General features: G+C 41.5%; 1 protein-coding gene across 6 annotated transcripts in view; it reads left to right on the top strand.

The window, feature by feature from the left end:
- Positions 1 to 12,482, top strand: part of TFDP2 (transcription factor Dp-2) — a 133,273-nt gene extending 120,791 nt beyond the window's left edge. For all 6 annotated transcript variants that reach the window (XM_073625636.1, XM_073625632.1, XM_073625631.1 and 3 more), the window contains 2 exons: positions 919 to 1,021; positions 4,943 to 12,482. In XM_073625636.1, coding sequence (XP_073481737.1) covers positions 919 to 1,021; positions 4,943 to 5,102 — 263 coding nt within the window. In that variant the 3' untranslated portion in view covers positions 5,103 to 12,482. The remainder of the gene's footprint in view (positions 1 to 918; positions 1,022 to 4,942) is intronic.
- Positions 12,483 to 17,728: the final 5,246 nt, after the last annotated feature.

Genomic DNA, 17,728 nt, shown 5'->3' on the forward strand with positions numbered 1-17,728 from the left:
GCTGAAGCTGTAGGAACAGCCTATTGATAGGGACCATTTGATTGGCTTAAACTGTCCTATACATAAATTAGGATCTCAAATACATCTGTAAACTAATCTATTTAAGGCCCTTTGTATCAATGTCTTTTTGGAATTTTAGTTGCTTCCCCCCTGCCATCAATCAGTGTCAGGCCTGTTCTAACAATTTAAATCTGATTAATGGATAGAAAGTAACTGCGTTTTTAGGAAGCATGCATTGGTACGTAAAGCTGATAGTTAATGGGCTCTGTGCAGTTTTTGGAGGTCTTGTCCAGCTATACCATTACTAAGTTATATATTGGAAATACCTGTCACCTTTTTGGTTGTAAAATTTTAATAAAACATTGGCAATATTTTAGCATTGACATGTAGAAACCCCATGCATGCAGTTGTGCTTAGTCAGTGCTATTGGTGTTCATCAAGTGATTCCACTACTATAAGATTCCTAAAGCTACTGCCGCTCCATCTTGCAGATATTGTGATAAAGTGATAGAAATGTATGTAGAAATGTATTAAAAACTATATTTTTAAACTTTAGATTTGCATACCCCTCAATTTTCTTTTCACTGTGCTCCATCATCGAAACTGTTGTAGGTGTTCTGGACCGTTGTCACCCAAACAGGTGGCTCCATTGGAAGATTTCCACTTACCTCCTGTGCTTGTGACAGCTGTATAATTTTGGATCTCCCATCAGTTTCTGTCACAGTGACAATGGTCACCAGGACACATAGAAAAGTGTAAATCTGCTCAGCAAAGACCCAGAAGAAAAGGCAGGGATTCTAATCTTTGTCTACTCTTTGAAAATGATATGTTTACAAAAAAAATACTTATTTAACTTTATAATTTAAATGTTTCCTGTTTGAAGATTTCTGATATGCGCTGTATTTCTTTGTTTAACAGAGATGGCCACAGGAAACTCTTGGGTGGAACAAGGTCTTAATTTCAATGCATCACAGTGTTCTTCAGTGCCTGCTGCGGGTTCTACCACCTATTCACAGACAAGGTATGAATAAAGCAAATTGAGTGTTTTAGGAGTCCAAATCTTTGGTAAGCTAGATTTGGAAGCTTCTGCCTAAAAAAAAAAAATAAAAAAAATAGGGTCATCTCTGTGCGGTCACGTGACCTACCAGCGCTCTAAGGGCTACAGCGGGAGGGGCTGAGATCCCCCTCTAACGTCTGCTGGGAGATCACGTGACTGCTGTGCTGTCTGCTCAGCCCTTCCCGCTTAGATCGGGGGAGGAGATCGGCGCAAGGTTCAGTGATCTGAAAAAGGGTACTTGGCGACATCAATTTAAACAAACATTTACACTGTGTAGCATATCTTGGATTAACAGATGGGCTGGCAATAATCCTACTCTGACTTTACTGCCAGCTACTAATAGCGGCAGGAGGGGAAGGGGCAGGGAGGAGATCGCAGAGAGGGAGGGGGAGGAGAGACTGCGGGATGATGGAGGCACGTAAACTGACCACGGCAATCATGAATCAGCAGCCCTGATTACCATGGTCAGTTTACATAGGGGGACACAGGAACAGACAGGATCAACCAGGTTTTTTACAGCATAGAAAGGTACAGATTAGACAGCACAAGCACTATGCTGCTTAACCTGCATTAAAGAAACAAAATCTTTAACAGCAGCAGCTTTAATAGCCTCTGTATTTATGCAACTGTTCCTGTCTGTCATTTTGATAGCCAGTAGTTTCCAGCAAATGCAATAATGGGGGAAACGTTACCAGGGTACCAAGGCACTCGCAAATTCCACAGCTGGTTAAACCTATTCCCCTACTCATGGCATTCTGAAGAGATAATGGTCACAAAGCAAGTTCTAATGATCATCTCTGTAGACATACTAGTTTACTTTTAGAAATGAGTTTAGACCTCTTGTGACACTCCATCCCATGCCATAGACCTCAGGTGTTTGGGGCTTTTATAATCGCCATTGCTTTTAGCAGCCCATAGATGGGGTAGATATCCCCCCCCCATCCTTATCCAAACTTCAGATTGATCAAACAGGACACAAGTTGCTGTCTGATGGTAACCTTGAATTTTACAACCAGTAGTGCATGGCTCTCCTTGATTAAATATAAATTAAATGGCTTACTTAGAAAATACGTCACATTTTATTATTTTGCAAAATCTAAAAGAGACTGAAGACAAGTTTCAGATTCAGATTGAAGATCTGGAGCTCGGTTTAGGGCTACTGGCTCTAGGCTGCCTGGATGATTCATTTAAACTTTAAACTTCCAGGGAACAGGAAGGTTTAAATGGACCGTAGCCTCCCTGGCGGTTTTCCCGAGTGTGGCTCGGGGTTAAAATTCAGTACCATTAGCGGTAACCCCGAGCCACACTCGGGATCGCATTGCAGGATCCTGGGGCGGCGTTACTTACCTTGTCCCCGGGATCCTGCGATGTCACCCGCAGTGTCCGAGGACTCCGTCCTCCTCCGAAGCCTCTCCGTGCCAGGCTCCGTTCCCTGCGAGCGGCGCGACGCACGGGGGCGGAGCCTGGCGGCAAATTCAAAAAAATGTCAAAATCATAACACATACAGTACTGTAATCTTACAGATTACAGTACTGTATGAAATGATTTCACATCCCTTTTGTCCCCAGTGCTCTGGCCCATGCCCTGCATGCAGTTTTGCATGATATACACTGTTCTTTCTGCCTGGAAACTGGAGATTGTCCATAGCAACCAAAAAGTGTCCCTTTACGTCAAAAGTGGCTTTAGACCAGCTAGAAAACAGCGATAGTAAATTAGAACACTTGCAGAATTGAGCGATAGTGAATTGTGGGGAAATTTATTTTATTACTATTTTTTTTTTAATTATTTATTTTTATTTATTATATTATAATTTATGTTTTTGTGTTTCAAACTTTATCATACCCGGGATATCTACTAGACTCTGGTTTGGACAGATTTAAGTGTGTTATTGTTAAGATTTACAGACCTACAATATAAAACGCCAAATTTCCATGCAAAATAATTGTACTGCTTTCAGCACCTAAAATCCGAAATAATCATACCGCCAGGGAGGTTAAAGTATAACTTCAACTTTGTAAAAAAAAAAAAACAATTGGCACATCTTTTTGCAGGTAAAAAAAAGTGTATTTATTATTATTTTTTTTTTTACTAGGAGCCTTCAAAGCATTGCTGATCGCGGGTGCAATGCAGGACTCCCACAGACTGTGTGTAAGCTGTCTGCTCTTACCTCATACAGGCAGGTAGTTACACACTGACAGGAAGCATCAATGAACTACCTAGAGCACTCAACATCGCCCTTGGCAGTTCATTGAGAACTAGAAGCCAACAGCCATTCACAGAACTCTGTGAACGAATGACATGACCAGGTGGGCGGAGCCCCGCAGAGACTTTTTTTAAATTGTGACAGCAAGTGCAGGGAGAAGATCCCTGCTTACTGTTACAACAGGGGATCCAGGGGTGGGGGTGCAGCTCCTGTATCTCTAACATGTTACATGGTACACCCTGTATATGGGTGTAACATGTTATAAAAGGTGAACTTATCCTTTAAGAAGTACTACAATACTGAAAGACACTTTTGTGTTGCCCAGCTTTCCCTGCAGTTTAGGAGATTTATTCAATGCTGTAGCACATGGCTATTTTAACAGGAAAAGTTACTCAGGCTTCCCATTGCACAGCTTATCGAAAAAATTGCGTGTTGGGTGGAGATCAGTTAAGGACTGGAAAGAAATAAAAGATGTGTGGAAATGCCCTTTACATTTAGGCATTGAAATGTCTGTGTAATTGTTGGTGTGGTTTGCTACAAGGAATAATTAATTCCCACATAGGATACAGAGAATATGGGACAACATTTAAATTAGTTTGCAGTCACTGCACATATGCAAATGCAGACAGAATGGGCTTTTTTTAGAAGAGAAAAATTCATTGCTTTTTAGTGAAACTATCTTTTCTATCAAAGCATAATGCTGTGGGCAGCATATTAGAAAGTCAGGCCACTACTCTCACACAATGCAGCAGGATTGGTATTCAGCAGTCCCCTTTCCTCCCCTGCACCAGTTTGCAGCACTGTTCGGAAAGATAGAGTGCTGTTGAATAGAGTGTCTGGGACTCCTGTATTCTCAGTGTATTAGAACAGGGATCTCCAAACTTTCTAAATAAAAAGCACCAGTTTACTGTCCTTCAGACTTTATGGGGGGCCGGACTGTGGCCAGTGGGAGTAGGAAATGGCCAAATGTCAGTGGAAGTAAACCATGCTCCATCATTGGTTTTAGTGGAAGGAATACAGGCATACCCCACGTTTAAGTACACAATGGGACCAGAGCATGTATGTAAAACGAAAATGTACTTAAAGTGAAGCAATACCCTTTTTCACTCCTGGGGTGTCAGGGGCTGTAGAGGGGGTCAGGGACTGTAGTAGGGGGGGGGGGTTCAGGGAGTGTGTTTCCAAGTAGCGAGGAATCTGAACTATCCATGCACGGATTACTCAGCTGCAGCTTTTAGCTTGAGAGCCACTTTACATACACTCACGGGTATGTCCTTACTCGCGAGTGTATGTAAAGTGAGTGTACTTAAAGCGGGGTATGCCTGTAGTGCCCTATTGTTTATATCAGTGGGAGCAATAGCACCGCATCCTTGGTTTCAGTGGAAGGAATAGTGCCCCATCATTAGTGTCAGTTTTGTATGAAGTAGTGCCCCAAGGGCTGGATAGAGGCAAGCAAAGATCCACATCCGGCCGCATTTTGGAGACTACTGTATTAGAACATGAATTAAGTAGTAACTGCTGAAAGACTGGATCCACCTGACGCAACAAATTCCTCACATTAATGGGTTTCTTATTGCTGACTAGACTAACTTCTTAAATGAACTTTTGAGTTTGTCCTTATTTGTAGACTGTTCTCTCAGTTTCCCATTTTGTTTATTGCTTTTCTTCCTTGTATCTCCACACAGCATGAATCCAGGATTATTTTTCGACACAGAAGTATCTCTCACAAACAGCAGCCACCACTCCAGTTCAGGAACATCCCATTACACGGAATCCCGAGGGGAAACCCCCTGCTCATTTGATGATGAAGAGGATGATGACGACGATTCTTCCTCTCTGGAGTAACATGGTTGTATGATGTGCACACGGGTGAAGTTATATGTAAGCGTGTGCTCCTAGTCCAGTCTTCCAGAGAAATTTCGATGAATCCCATCGAGATCAAAGACAATGTTCTATAAAGAGAAGCAGTGGATGCAGTCATATGTGCAGAGTACTTCAAGATGGCCTCTTGATTGCCAAGCAATGTTCAGATCGCACCAGCAACACTGTTTAGTTTTGTTTGTTGAGCTGAATCTAAGAGGATCACATGCAGGGTATTTGAAGTGATTTATTTCCACTGCTCCTGAGATAGGACTGCTGCAGCAATGACTTATTCAACTCCTATCACAAGCCTAAGGCCACTCCAGTGATATGGAACATCTAGATACATTAGGCAAGATGCCTTTTAACGACTTGTGGAACACATGCTGCTATGTGCGGAATTCTGCAGAAATAGGGGGGGGGAGCATATTTCTGTCTGTCAGACCGATTGCCGAAAACACAAGGACTTAAAGTTTTAGGATCATCCTTGTCGATGTTCAAAAGGGAAGATTATGCTGCCATGGCAAATTATATTGACAGTTTTTTTTTTTTTTTTCCTAATTGTGTAAAGATAGATTTTCAGTTTATTTTTATTTTAGGGTAAGTTCTCCCAAATATAATTTTGTTTTGTGCCGATGTAGCTGGATTGAATCACCCTTCAGCTTCTGATAACGCTCAACAGTGGTTCCATCCCCTTCCAGCTGGGTCTTACAAGGAAAGCTTGCCTGGTATCCTGAGTGTTTTAAAAAGCCAAAAAATGAGGAATACATCTCATGCCAATGAATTCATTAAGTTTCGGGAGGGCTTATCTTGTAATATTTCAACCATCTTACAACCAAAAGGTGGAAGCAAAATGCTTAAAACTCACTGATTCATCATTTTCAGCAATGTTGCATAGGTGTCTTCACTATACAGTCATCTGCTAACAAATTTGGATTCTTTTTTTTTTTTTTTTTTTCCATTAAAATAAAGGGTGTGAGAGTGCATTTTGTCTATGTGGCACAAAGCTGATGCAGCCATTTTGTGTGATGAGGCAAAGCTCAAGCGGAATACAAGAGAACTTCTACATAAAGTTTTTTAAGTCATTAGAGTGAACTGCTAGAGGGCATTCTCATAAACGAGGCACTGTGTCAAAGCTAAGCACCTTGTGAGAAGACTCTGATAAAAGCATCCATTCCCAGACTCTTCCACTTGGTTCCAGGATAGTGATTCAATGAACAGATGCAGGTTTATTGCCATAGAACGAGCATGTTAAAGTCTTTTTTCACATATGTATTGGTCCGTGACAGGTTCCCATTAATACTGGGTGAGAATATACATCATGGCTGCCTTCATTGTGACCTATAGATATCCTAATTTTAAATCCATGAAATGCCAGTCTTTGATGTCAATACTCAATGTGTATTGACCATCCCATCCTGGATATTCAGACTGGAGATTTAGTTTGAAAGGCAGGCATAAGACACCTGAAATGCAAGCACAGCTTAACCTGCATCTTTCTGGCTGCTGTACCAGTATAGTAACAGCTAATAGTTTTCGTGTGATGCTTTTTTTTTTTTTGTATAAGTTACATGGGCGGCAAGAGGTTAAAGTGGAATTACATTTTTTTTGTTTTAATTAAATTGACCCCCAGGAGGTTTATGTCATATTGTGCTAATATGCACTACATATTAGCACATTATGACCTGACTTGCCTGTCAAATGATGCCCTTCAGTGTTGCACTGTTGGCACTCCTGCTGGTTCCAGGAGCTACCATCTTCTCTTGGCATTTCATCCAGGTTCCGTCTGTTCGGCTGCTTGAATGGCCAAGCCACGATGACATCACTCCCACACATGCGCATGGGAGTTACATCATCAAGGCACAGAGCAGTGCCATAATTGTATGATGAGTGGTGCATGTGCAGCTCGGTGTACAATACAGGACAGGCACGGGGAAGCATTTGACAAAAGAGACTATCATTCTGTCATAAAAACCTACCTGGTAGCAATATTTTAAAAACGTTCGTTTTTATCCTGTTTTAGGACTTGTGCCGATGGGCTGGTATTGCTCACTTTCAGGTGTAGCCAGTTCATATTTATATAAGTTTGAGATGCTTCGGAGATCAATCAAAGTACAATGACAGGTGTGTTTGACCTGCATTTGTCCTCCTCCTAAGCTGCATTCCCTTTTTTCTTGTATGGAGATATATAGATCTCTATATATCTCCCTTGCCATTAAAGCGGTGATTTGGTTGGATTCTTGTACCCAATTCTATATTGTTTCTGCTAGCTGTGCAGAGAAAGGCTTACACCGTATATTGCCAATGAGGAGATTACTTACATCCATGTATACCCATACTGTCTAAAAATACATTTTCCACAGGGTCAGTCATACTTTCCACAGCATAATGGTGGAATATTCTGGCACTAACATGGTACCAACAGGGAGGTCATCAGCAACGCATTTAAATAAGTGACATTTCCAACTAATAGTGACTAATAGAAAGGATGGAGATTTGGGGCAGTGTCTCATTTTTTTTTTTTATATACACATCATGAGAGAAAGAGACATGTACTCTCAGAATGTTGTATGGGATTTTGAGGGGGCAAAAAGCCTCTTTGGGAGCAAATTTAATTTAGTTTTCAGTCCAGTCTGGGGGTTTGCTTACCATTGCTGTCAAATTAGACTGTTCTGCACATTGTTTTTTCCATCTGACAGCACAATAAGGCCTAGTTTACATATGCCTCGTATCATACAAGGCAATATAAAGATTAATGTGTAGAGTAGGCTTTTTAGCAAACTTCCAACCACTATGAGAAGCATCTAAAGCTTCAAGCAAAGCCAGCATTAAAATAAGGAGGTGGCCATTACTGACTTCTAGTTGCCTGGCTGTTCTATCAGGCTTCAGTGATTTGAGTCACTGATTGAGAACAATGACACAGATAAGAACTCTGAACTTCATGATCTATTTTGTTATAGGTCAGTGAGTTAAGCTTGCCATGAATGGATCGAAATTTGGCCAGTTCAGTAGAGACCAGCTGAATTTCAATCCATCTATGGCTGTTCCTGCTAGAGAGAAGTCAATCTAACAGTTGGTTCTTTTAAATGGGAATCTAGGAAAATTCTTGTTCAATTAGCGCTGATCAGTTTTCTGATGGAGGACTCTCCGCTGTCAGAATACAGTATTGTATACAGATTGCTCCATCCACCTTAATTTTGTGGGTGGGGTAAGCCTTTTATTTGATCAGCTGGCTGATAAAAAAAAAAAAAAAAAAAATGATTCAACTATGGCCAGCTTTAAAAAGTATTGAAGCCAGTGTGTCTACAGCCAGGCTCCTAGTTCCTTTATATTTAAAGCCCTTGAAGCAGTAAAGGAGCCTGCTAAACGTCTGTCAGCAGCTTGTTTAAAGCTACAGCCAGCACTCCCCTACTAAGGACAAGAAATGATGGTTGTCTTTCTTGGCCTTCAAAGTAGCTGCTTGGTACTTTCTGTAAACTTTATAAATGCGCCCTGTACACGTGGCACTTCGGATTAGCATTTGCTAGCTGAAGCCGGTGTGAATTAAGCCTAAGCTTGATGTAAAACCTTGACTGTGCACTGCCATACTCAGAAACTGCTGCATGATCTCTTGAAAGTACACCATACTCAACCATGTATAGGTGAACTGAATCAAATGGAATAATTATCATATACATTTGATTAAACTGCTGCAATGTGGAAGTTCTTCAGTCCTGTGGACAGTCTACATGCTCTGCATTAGAGATCTATTCAGCTTACCATTTATTTCTATAGCACCAGTGTGAGAAACTGTGTGCAGGCAATACGTGTACATCCTTTATTTGCTTTCCCATCCAACATACAGATCTGCTAAATTATGCATGTCTGAGAATCTCTCCTAAAAGAAGACACACAGCGCCTGCTTAATTAACATTGGAATCACCCGATCATATTAGTACATTTCTTGTTTTCAGTTTCTGTAATGTAACTCTTCAACCAGAAGGTTGGTTGACCATACATGGGCCAATATTTAAAAATCTGATGACGTACACAACAATTCTACATTGTAGGCACGTAAAGAAATGTTTAGAAATGAAAGATGGCATTAGAAATGATGTTCATACTCGGAGTATCATTCTCTGCAGATATATAGATAGAGATATATATCTCTATCTTGATATATCTATTTTTTTTTCCTCACCAATACAATACAGTGGTTTGAAACATTGGACAGTTACTGGAAATAATTCCAAGTGTACATGATCAGAGCCAGCATCTACTCACTATAAACCAGTAGGATTTGCATTTAATGTTTAGAATTCATAGCTACTATAGTTCAGACAATTGTGATCAATCTGAATAAAGGGCTCTGCTTCTAGAAAAAGTACAAGAGCCATTATTGATCTTCCAGAAATACTAGCTGGCTAGCTTTTTGATTTCAAGACCCTGTTTCACTGACCCTGGAACAAGTATATATTAAGTGCAGTCCAGACTCCTGACCTGTGTGTGTGTTCCTGAGTATTGAAACCAAAGACGGCCAGGCAACTAGTATTTTCAGTATGACAGCCTCATGACCATTTTCCTTTAGAACTGATTCAGATCTATGTATTGTACATTTTTCTGCGGCATGCATACTGCGGTACCGGTCACTTTGACTAGAAACCCGATGCATTGACCCAGTAATGAGTGGCACACCCACACCTCAACGCACAAGCCAAGCATGTGCATTTTAATACATCAATTGGAATTTTCATTTAATATTTGACAAATTATCTTTATGTATGGCTAACGTAGCTAGTAAATTATCATTGGCAGTCTTGGGAGAATTCCTAACGTACTCTTCTCCTCCCCTTCAATCATTGTCGTAGGGTCATTGAGGAGCAGGACCTTTTCTTTAAGGCTAAACATTTTAAAATATATATTTTTAGTCATAGTTTAAAAGCCAAAAAACTGTCATTTCTTTTATATTCCAGTGGGTTGATTTGTATTTATGAGATAAAAGTAGAACCTTTTCATTTTAGTTAGATGAAGTCTTGTTTGTTCTCTGCAGCCTTGGCTCTCTACATCCACTGATAAATCAGAAAGTTTTATTATACAAATAGGAAAAAAGGTGATTTTTTTTTTAGCAACTAATTACATGTTGGCGTTTATTAAAAGAAGTTTCTTTGGTCCATTGAGGAATATTGTTTACTTTTCTCTTGTAGCATTGTAACAAATTGCTTCTTGGTCCAAGAAGTCTCATAACAGATTTTTAAAGTGTATGTAAATGCAATATTTTATATATAAATATTTTGAAGAGGGGCTAGACTCGCTGCCAAGTCTCAATTGCTGTCAGTGTCCCTCTGGAAGGTTCATCCCTCTTTGTCCTTATGACCATCCCAACACAGATAGTGGAGGAAAATCCTAACATTTTAAGATTTTTTTTTTGAGAGCAAGAGGTGAGGGAAATCGGGAACAAATGTTCAGGTGACAACTTTTTAAGATTGAAATTTCCCTCGCTGTCATTTTATCATCAAAACAGGAAGTAAAGAGAAATCTCCCCAGCATAAATAACCTGATATGAGTTTTAAAGTGGATCTAAACCCACAACCAAAAGTGTAATATGCTGCAGTATACTTGTCCTTGGTGTGGTGGTTGCATTTGTTTTTTTTTTTTCAAGCTTATTTTGCTTTATTTTAACTCTGTAATCCTGCAAATAACATGCTTCTTGTCTGTGGGTGGTTACGTTACTCTTCCACTGTATCTATGGAGGGAGCTATGGTTGTCATGCTAGGCTGCTCTCCTGCTATAGACTATAAACAGGTCTGTATCTCTTCATCCTCATTACATTGAAGGCAGGGCAATCGGTGGTCTACAAAAGATAACAACTAGGAAGGAAGATATTCCTTCAGAGGAAGTGACAAGGACACTGTATTTCTGGCAAGATCAACAGGTGTTTACTAAAAATCTGTTTGGTTATCTTTTAACCTTTACTTACCTTATTTAAAACTAGCAAAAATCGCCTGCCTTTATGTACACTTTAACATCTCCTGTAAGTATTACATTCTATAAGAGCTATCAAGGCAATACATGAGAATACATGTGCTCATATATATATATAAAAAGTTAGAAATACAAATGTCTGCAACAGCCAATCACATGCTTGTGCTCATATAGTAACATAGGAGCTTCATTATGAAAAATGTGATAAAACATTTCTTGCTTCCTATAGCAATCATTCACTTCCAGCTATCATTTCTGCAGTGCAGAGTTGAAGATAAAACGAGGATTCTGATTGGTTGCTATTGGCAAGTCCTCTAGAAGAGAAGCCTTCTAGGCTAGAACATTTTTGAGCAGAACTAACCCCCCCCCCTAACCTTGACATCAGCGCACTGCAACTGGCGTGACATGAATTGGAACTGCTTTGGAAACAGGGCTCCTTCACACTAGTGTTTGGGGAGCAGTAAACACCCCCCCCCCTTCCTCTTCCCAATCATTGCCCTCTTTAGCATTGCAAGACAAAACATTACAAACATGACTCCCAAAGGCAGAGGCATGATGGGACTTGTAGTTCTGCAACAGCTGGAGCACCCTTGCCTTTTAAAGCGGAGGTCCGCTGAAAAAAAAAATATTAAAAGCCAGCAGCTACAAATACTGCAGTTGCTGACTTTTAATATATGGACACTTACCTGTCCAGTGAGCCCGCGATGTCGGCAGCCAAAGCCGATCCACTGTAAGGGAATAAGGAAGTGAAGCCGTGCGGCTTCACTTCCTGGTTCCCTACTGCGCATGCGCGAGTCGCGCTGTGCGTCCTCTCTGGTCCCTGCTGTATTCTGTGTCTCACAGAATACAGCGGTGGAGGAGAGTGTAGGCGCCGGAAGTGGCGTAGGGCGCCGCAGTGATCTATGCCAGGAAGTGGGAGCAAATACCTGTATTAGACAGGTATCTGCTCCCTCCTCCCCCCTGAAAGGTGCCAAATGTGACACCGGAGGGGGGGGGGGGGATCCAAAAAGTGGAAGTTCCATTTTTGGGTGGAACTAAAGTGTATCCATTGTCATTTTTTCTAGAGGATGGAGTGGGGAAGGATTCCCCTTGTCAGATTTTACTGCTGTCTGGGGTTCTGTTGGAGAGATTTCCCCTCACTTCCTGTATCATACAGGAAGCGAGGACACAGACAGAAGAAAACTTACTTTTTAAGGGCTTATTCGTGTGTAGATGTGTACAGAGTATAGTTTTGTATACATCTAAACTGAACAAAATAGGAATCAATAGGGTCATACACACAGCTTTGTCTACAAACGCAAACGTGCACTGCGTTTATCAGTGTACCATAAGAGTAGAGCAGCGTTTCTCAACTCCAGTCCTCAAGGCGCCCCAACAGGTCATGTTTTCAGGCTCTCCATTATTTTGCACAGGTGATTTGATCAGTTTCACTGCCTTAGTAATTGCAACAGCCATTTCATCTGAGGGAAATCCTGAAAACATGACCTGTTGGGGCGCCTTGAGGACTGGAGTTGAGAAACACTGGAGTAGAGAACAAACGAATAAGCCTGGATGGCAGCACTCTGATACAACACCTTTATTGGGTTAAAATCCAGTGTAGAGCAGTCAATCCATACAGTACAAAAGAGGGGGATGCAAGCAGCTTGCATGTTTTGCACCAGATTCAGGTTTGAAACATGTAAGCTGCTTGCATCCCCCTCTTTTGTACTGTATGGATTGACTGCTCTACACTGGATTTTAACCCAATAAAGGTGTTGTATCAGAGTGCTGCCGTCCAGGCTTATTCGTTTGTTCTCTGATCCCAGCAGAGCCTGCACCTGAGTGCCTATCAAGGGTGTGTATTATTTGGAACCTGTGCTTTGAGAGTGGCTTTTCTTTTTCGTTACAATAAGAGTAGGACGCAACCGTGTCCGGGGCTGTACAAATCTGCAGATTTTACACATATAAATGTATGCATTCATGTGCGTAAAACCATCCGCAGAATTGTACACACCTAAACGTACATGTCTAAACGTGAGTAGAGTGTTTTACGCAGGATCTTCTAGCAAGGACCTGCATTCCATGCAGAAGTTACGCATATGCCGGTGTGAATGAAGCCTTGGAGTTAAAAGTAAGGCAATGCTTGAACCTCTGTTTTCCTGTGGCACATTCTCCTTCACTTCTTATCTGGTAAAAAAAAAAAGGAGTCATCAGAACAGGAAGGAAGGTGGAATCTCTTGGACAGAGCTCAGGAGAGCAGTAAATTCAAAGTTTTGGGTATAGATACGTGTAAAATCATTGGGTTTAGTTCCACTTTAATTTTGGAATCTTACTGCTTACGTTGGGCAGCACGGACACTTTTTAAATTTTTTTTTATTCCTACATAGGCAGGTTGGGCTGAATTGTGAAAAAAAAAAAAATGGAGGCATATAATGGGCTGTCGCCTATACCAGCCAATCTGATTTCAGTTGTTGCTCTCTGTTGAAGTAAATGCCAGGCCACTATGGGAAAGGACACATTTCTTCCCTCCAGTTTTCGATTTAGTTGGGAGAAGTCATTTTTATTTTTTTAACAAAACATTCTGTCCAAAGCAACTTTGCTTCTGTGCAGTTGACATAAGCTAAATTTTCAGGTCGCTTGTGATCTTCAAGGGTTTTGCTTGTTTGAAATATTTATATCTCTGCAGCGGTGTGATGATGTTTTATGGCCAGTGTGTGACAAAATTATGCTATTGACGCCATCGCTGCCGAGGACTGAGGTGAAAGTCTGACTGGTGGCTTGTATGGTAGTGAGGAGGGTTTGTTGTATTTAATGCTGTAAATGCTCATTATCTTTCCAAGAAATTGTGTACCATATGAAGTGTTTATCTCAGTAAACATATTTTTATTTTCACGTTTTCTGTTCATTATTGGAAACGATCATTACTCGTAACTAATTATGAAGGAAAAAATCCCACTTGGAGGCCATTTTTGCACTTTGATTTCCCAGCATTCAGCCTTACTAACCAAAAAAGGGACCTAATTAAAAGCTGCTGCGAATTTCTTTGATAAAAGCAGAGGTCTCTGTTGCATATCTGTAAAATCTCCGGTGCCTAACCTGCAGTCTTTGGGGCCCCTGCATACATTAGTCTGTGTTTTTCTTCTCATTGGTGCTTACCCATATTTTTTTTTAAGGCTCGGTACACACTGCCGTAGCTTGGGATCCGACTTGTGAGACCCCAAGTTGTGTGACACTTGAAATCCCATGGTAGTCTATGTGAGCTGTCCTGTATGTCCTGTATGTCCTGTAAAGGTTCCTGTATGACTTCAAGGCGACTTTTATCCGACTCAGAAGGGTCCAAAGCTTTATTTATATGGTCACAAGGTACACATACGGCAATATTTCGGATCCACGCAGGACCCCTTCGTCAGGCAACTTTATAGACTTTAATGGAAGTTGCTTCCAAGTTGGATCCTCATCTTAATTAATGTGATTTGAATCTGACATTACAGGAAGCTCACACAGGCATTCCCTGAAGTTGCGTGACTTTCAGGTCGTGGCACTGTGAACTGAGCCTAAAGTGAATCTACATCTGCATGCATGAATGAATCTGAGCAGCACCACCACATGATTAGAGCCTCTGACTCTAATCACGTGCTTCAAAAAAAAACGCCCCTGCCATTGGAGTTCTTGCATCTGGTGTCCTGCAAGGGGCTGGACGCATAGATTGGGGGGGGGGGGGGGGCGCGGCAACGTGCGCCCTTAATGGATTGGCTGCCCCTGCTAGGACCGATCCAGTAGCTCAGCGGAGCCTTCTGGAGGAAGGAACAGAGGATTGGGTAAGTAAATTAGCTTTTTCTCTAGGAGGCATGAAAAAGTTTATAATTAAACCAACTTTTAAAATGTTACTGCCCCATTGCCATGCGCACATTTTATAATTAAAGAATAGTATGTACATTTAGCTTTAACAGATGGCCTCATTCATATGGACATACTTCCTCCATTGAATTCGAAGTCCACATACCTAAAGATATCTGTACAATTGTATGCAATTTGTAGCTTGCGCAATCAGATTGTGATGTGTGTGTTTATCTTTAGAGAAAAGGTGTGTGCAAGAAAGTCAAATGACATAAGGCAAATCTGCTGCTTTATAAATTGGGTCCTAAATCTGGCCATACATAGATCAACAATTTCTGCTAAAATGGACCAAATTAATTATGTGGGTTGGCCTATTGCCGCCACCCTGCTCAACAGATGTCAATATTTCAATCTACTTTTGTCAAAGGAACCAGGTGAGGAGATTCTTGGCTGAGAAGTGCCTGCATTCAATTAGATGCAGCTGATGTTGGGGTGTTCTGACAGCCATGGGTATGGGCTGTTGGAAGACAATAGCTGGAACTGCAAATTCGTCCACAAAGAGCCCTTTCACACGGGCTGTCTGATCAGGTCCGCCTGTCAGTTTTTCAGGCGGACCTGATCCGACCCTCCATTCACCCCTATGGAGCGACGGATGTCCGCTTTCATCCGATCATATCCGATTTGATCCTGTTCACAAAATCCGGACAGATGGTGGTCCTATTCATCTGTCTGGTGGATCTGATCAGGTATGATTGGTTTAAAAGTGGACAAATGGCACGTTTTTATTTGATATCCCCATCGAGGAGAGTGGGACTGTGGCTGTTTCTGCTCTGCTCACTAAACGGAGATGGACCCGTCCATCCACCTGCTCAGCGGGGATCAGCGGAGAGAACCCCCCACTAAGCAAGCGGAGTCTGGCAAACGTGTGAAAGGGGCCTAAGGCTGTTTACGTGGGGCTGAATGAGAGGTTTTAACGTGTATGGCCAGCTTACCGCTCCACATTTGTCATTTCATTTTCAATTGCCAGAGGCTCTACTGCACTTTGAAATGCTGGCTTTTCAGAGTTGGATTGACAGGGGGCATGTTGGACTAATGGAAATGGGCTTATTCACTTCCAGTGGAAGTTCCTAAAGGTCTGCTTTATTATAAATAAATATGGTAGTAGATCTTCCACACAGGACATTTGGAATCAGGAGATGTGGTGGACACCACCTGTAACTATGCACCAATAATCTCCACTCTAATAAAAGAAAGCCTGTACTGTGAGAAATATCAGGCCACCATTTCTGACCTAATACTAACAATGCTAAACTATTGGCTGTCGCTGACATGATGGAAGTCAGCAGAACTTTCCCTAAACTTTGGAGCAACTTGCAAAGTGTGCAATCTTTTTGCCTTTAGTAAATTGCACCCCAATAAAATGCTGACCAAGAACAAGTATGTAGCAACCAAAGTGTAGTCAGACTCCTGATCTGCATGTTTGCTCTGGATTAAAGTGACTCAGAGAGGGTTATTTACGAAAGCCAAATCCACTTTGCACTACAAGTGCACTTTCAAGTGCAGTCGCTGTAGATCTGAGGGGGACATGCAAGGAAAATAAAAAAACAGCATTTTTGCTTGTACATGATTGGATGATAAAATCAGCAGAGCTTCCCCTCAGATCTATAGCGATCTATGCCGACTGCACTTGCAGTGCACTTGTAGTGCAGAGTGGATTTCCCTTTAGTAAATCCCCCCAGAGTATTAAGTGTCTGGATCAGTATGGCACCAGCGAACTCATATTTTTAGGGAGATTAGTTATGACAGTGGATGTTATCCTTTAAATTTGATAGTTGTTTAAAAGGCAAAAGGTGTAAAGTTAAAGAGGTTGTAAAGGCATTTATTAAAAAAAAAAAGCAAACTAAAACACAATATACTTGTATGGTATTGTATTGTAATGGTATTGCACAAAGCAGCCCTGATCCTCCTCTTCTGGGGTCCTCTGTTGGCACTCTTGGCTCCTCCTCTTAAAGCAAGCCACTTCCTATGGTGGCATACCTGCAGACTTGCTCCCGAGCTGGGCTGTGTGCATCTATTGACACACAGAGTGTGGCTTGGCCCCACCACCCCCTCTTTCCTCACATCATTTGATTGACAGCACCAGGAAGCAATGGCTCCAAATGCTGTCTCTGAGCCTGTGAGGCAAGAGAGAGAACCAGTGCTGCTGCACATGGGCACTGTGCTGGATTGATACAGGACTTGGCTAAGTATCTAGAAGGGTGGTGGTGGGAACAAGTGGAAGCCTGGAAGGGGTTTTTTTTTTTACCTTAATGCAGGTAATGCATCAAGGTAAAAAAAACTTCTGACTTTAGAACTACTTAAGGCAAGTAAACTTGTTCAACTTTTTTTCACGTAATGTTTTTTCACGCCACAGGTCTGTCTGCAGTCCCGGCAACCTGCCGTTAATGGAAGTAAATGGCAGTCTTATCACCATAGCAACCAACCAGTCAGCAAATGCTATATTCTTTCCTGCAGGTCAAACTTAGCACTATTCTATAAACAATGCAAAGAGCAGTTAGACACATAACAGGGAAGTACCAGATAGCAACCATTTTATTCATTTACTGGGGTGAGGGGGTAATTTGTGGATGCTATTCAATCCTGCACTGTGCACATCATCATCACTCTGTATTGCTTTATTGAACAAGCCCCCAGTTGCTTCTTTTCTTCACTGGGAAGGATTATATCTCGGCTTCAGAAGAAGAGAGTGATATTTGTGCTGGAAAGGGGAGACAGTTGTATTTGCAGGAAAAATACAGAATCAGAGATGGGAGGAAGTGATCTTTCAATGTACA

Source organism: Aquarana catesbeiana, linkage group LG04 (genome assembly GCF_042186555.1).
Source record: "Aquarana catesbeiana isolate 2022-GZ linkage group LG04, ASM4218655v1, whole genome shotgun sequence".
Taxonomy (NCBI): domain Eukaryota; kingdom Metazoa; phylum Chordata; class Amphibia; order Anura; family Ranidae; genus Aquarana; species Aquarana catesbeiana.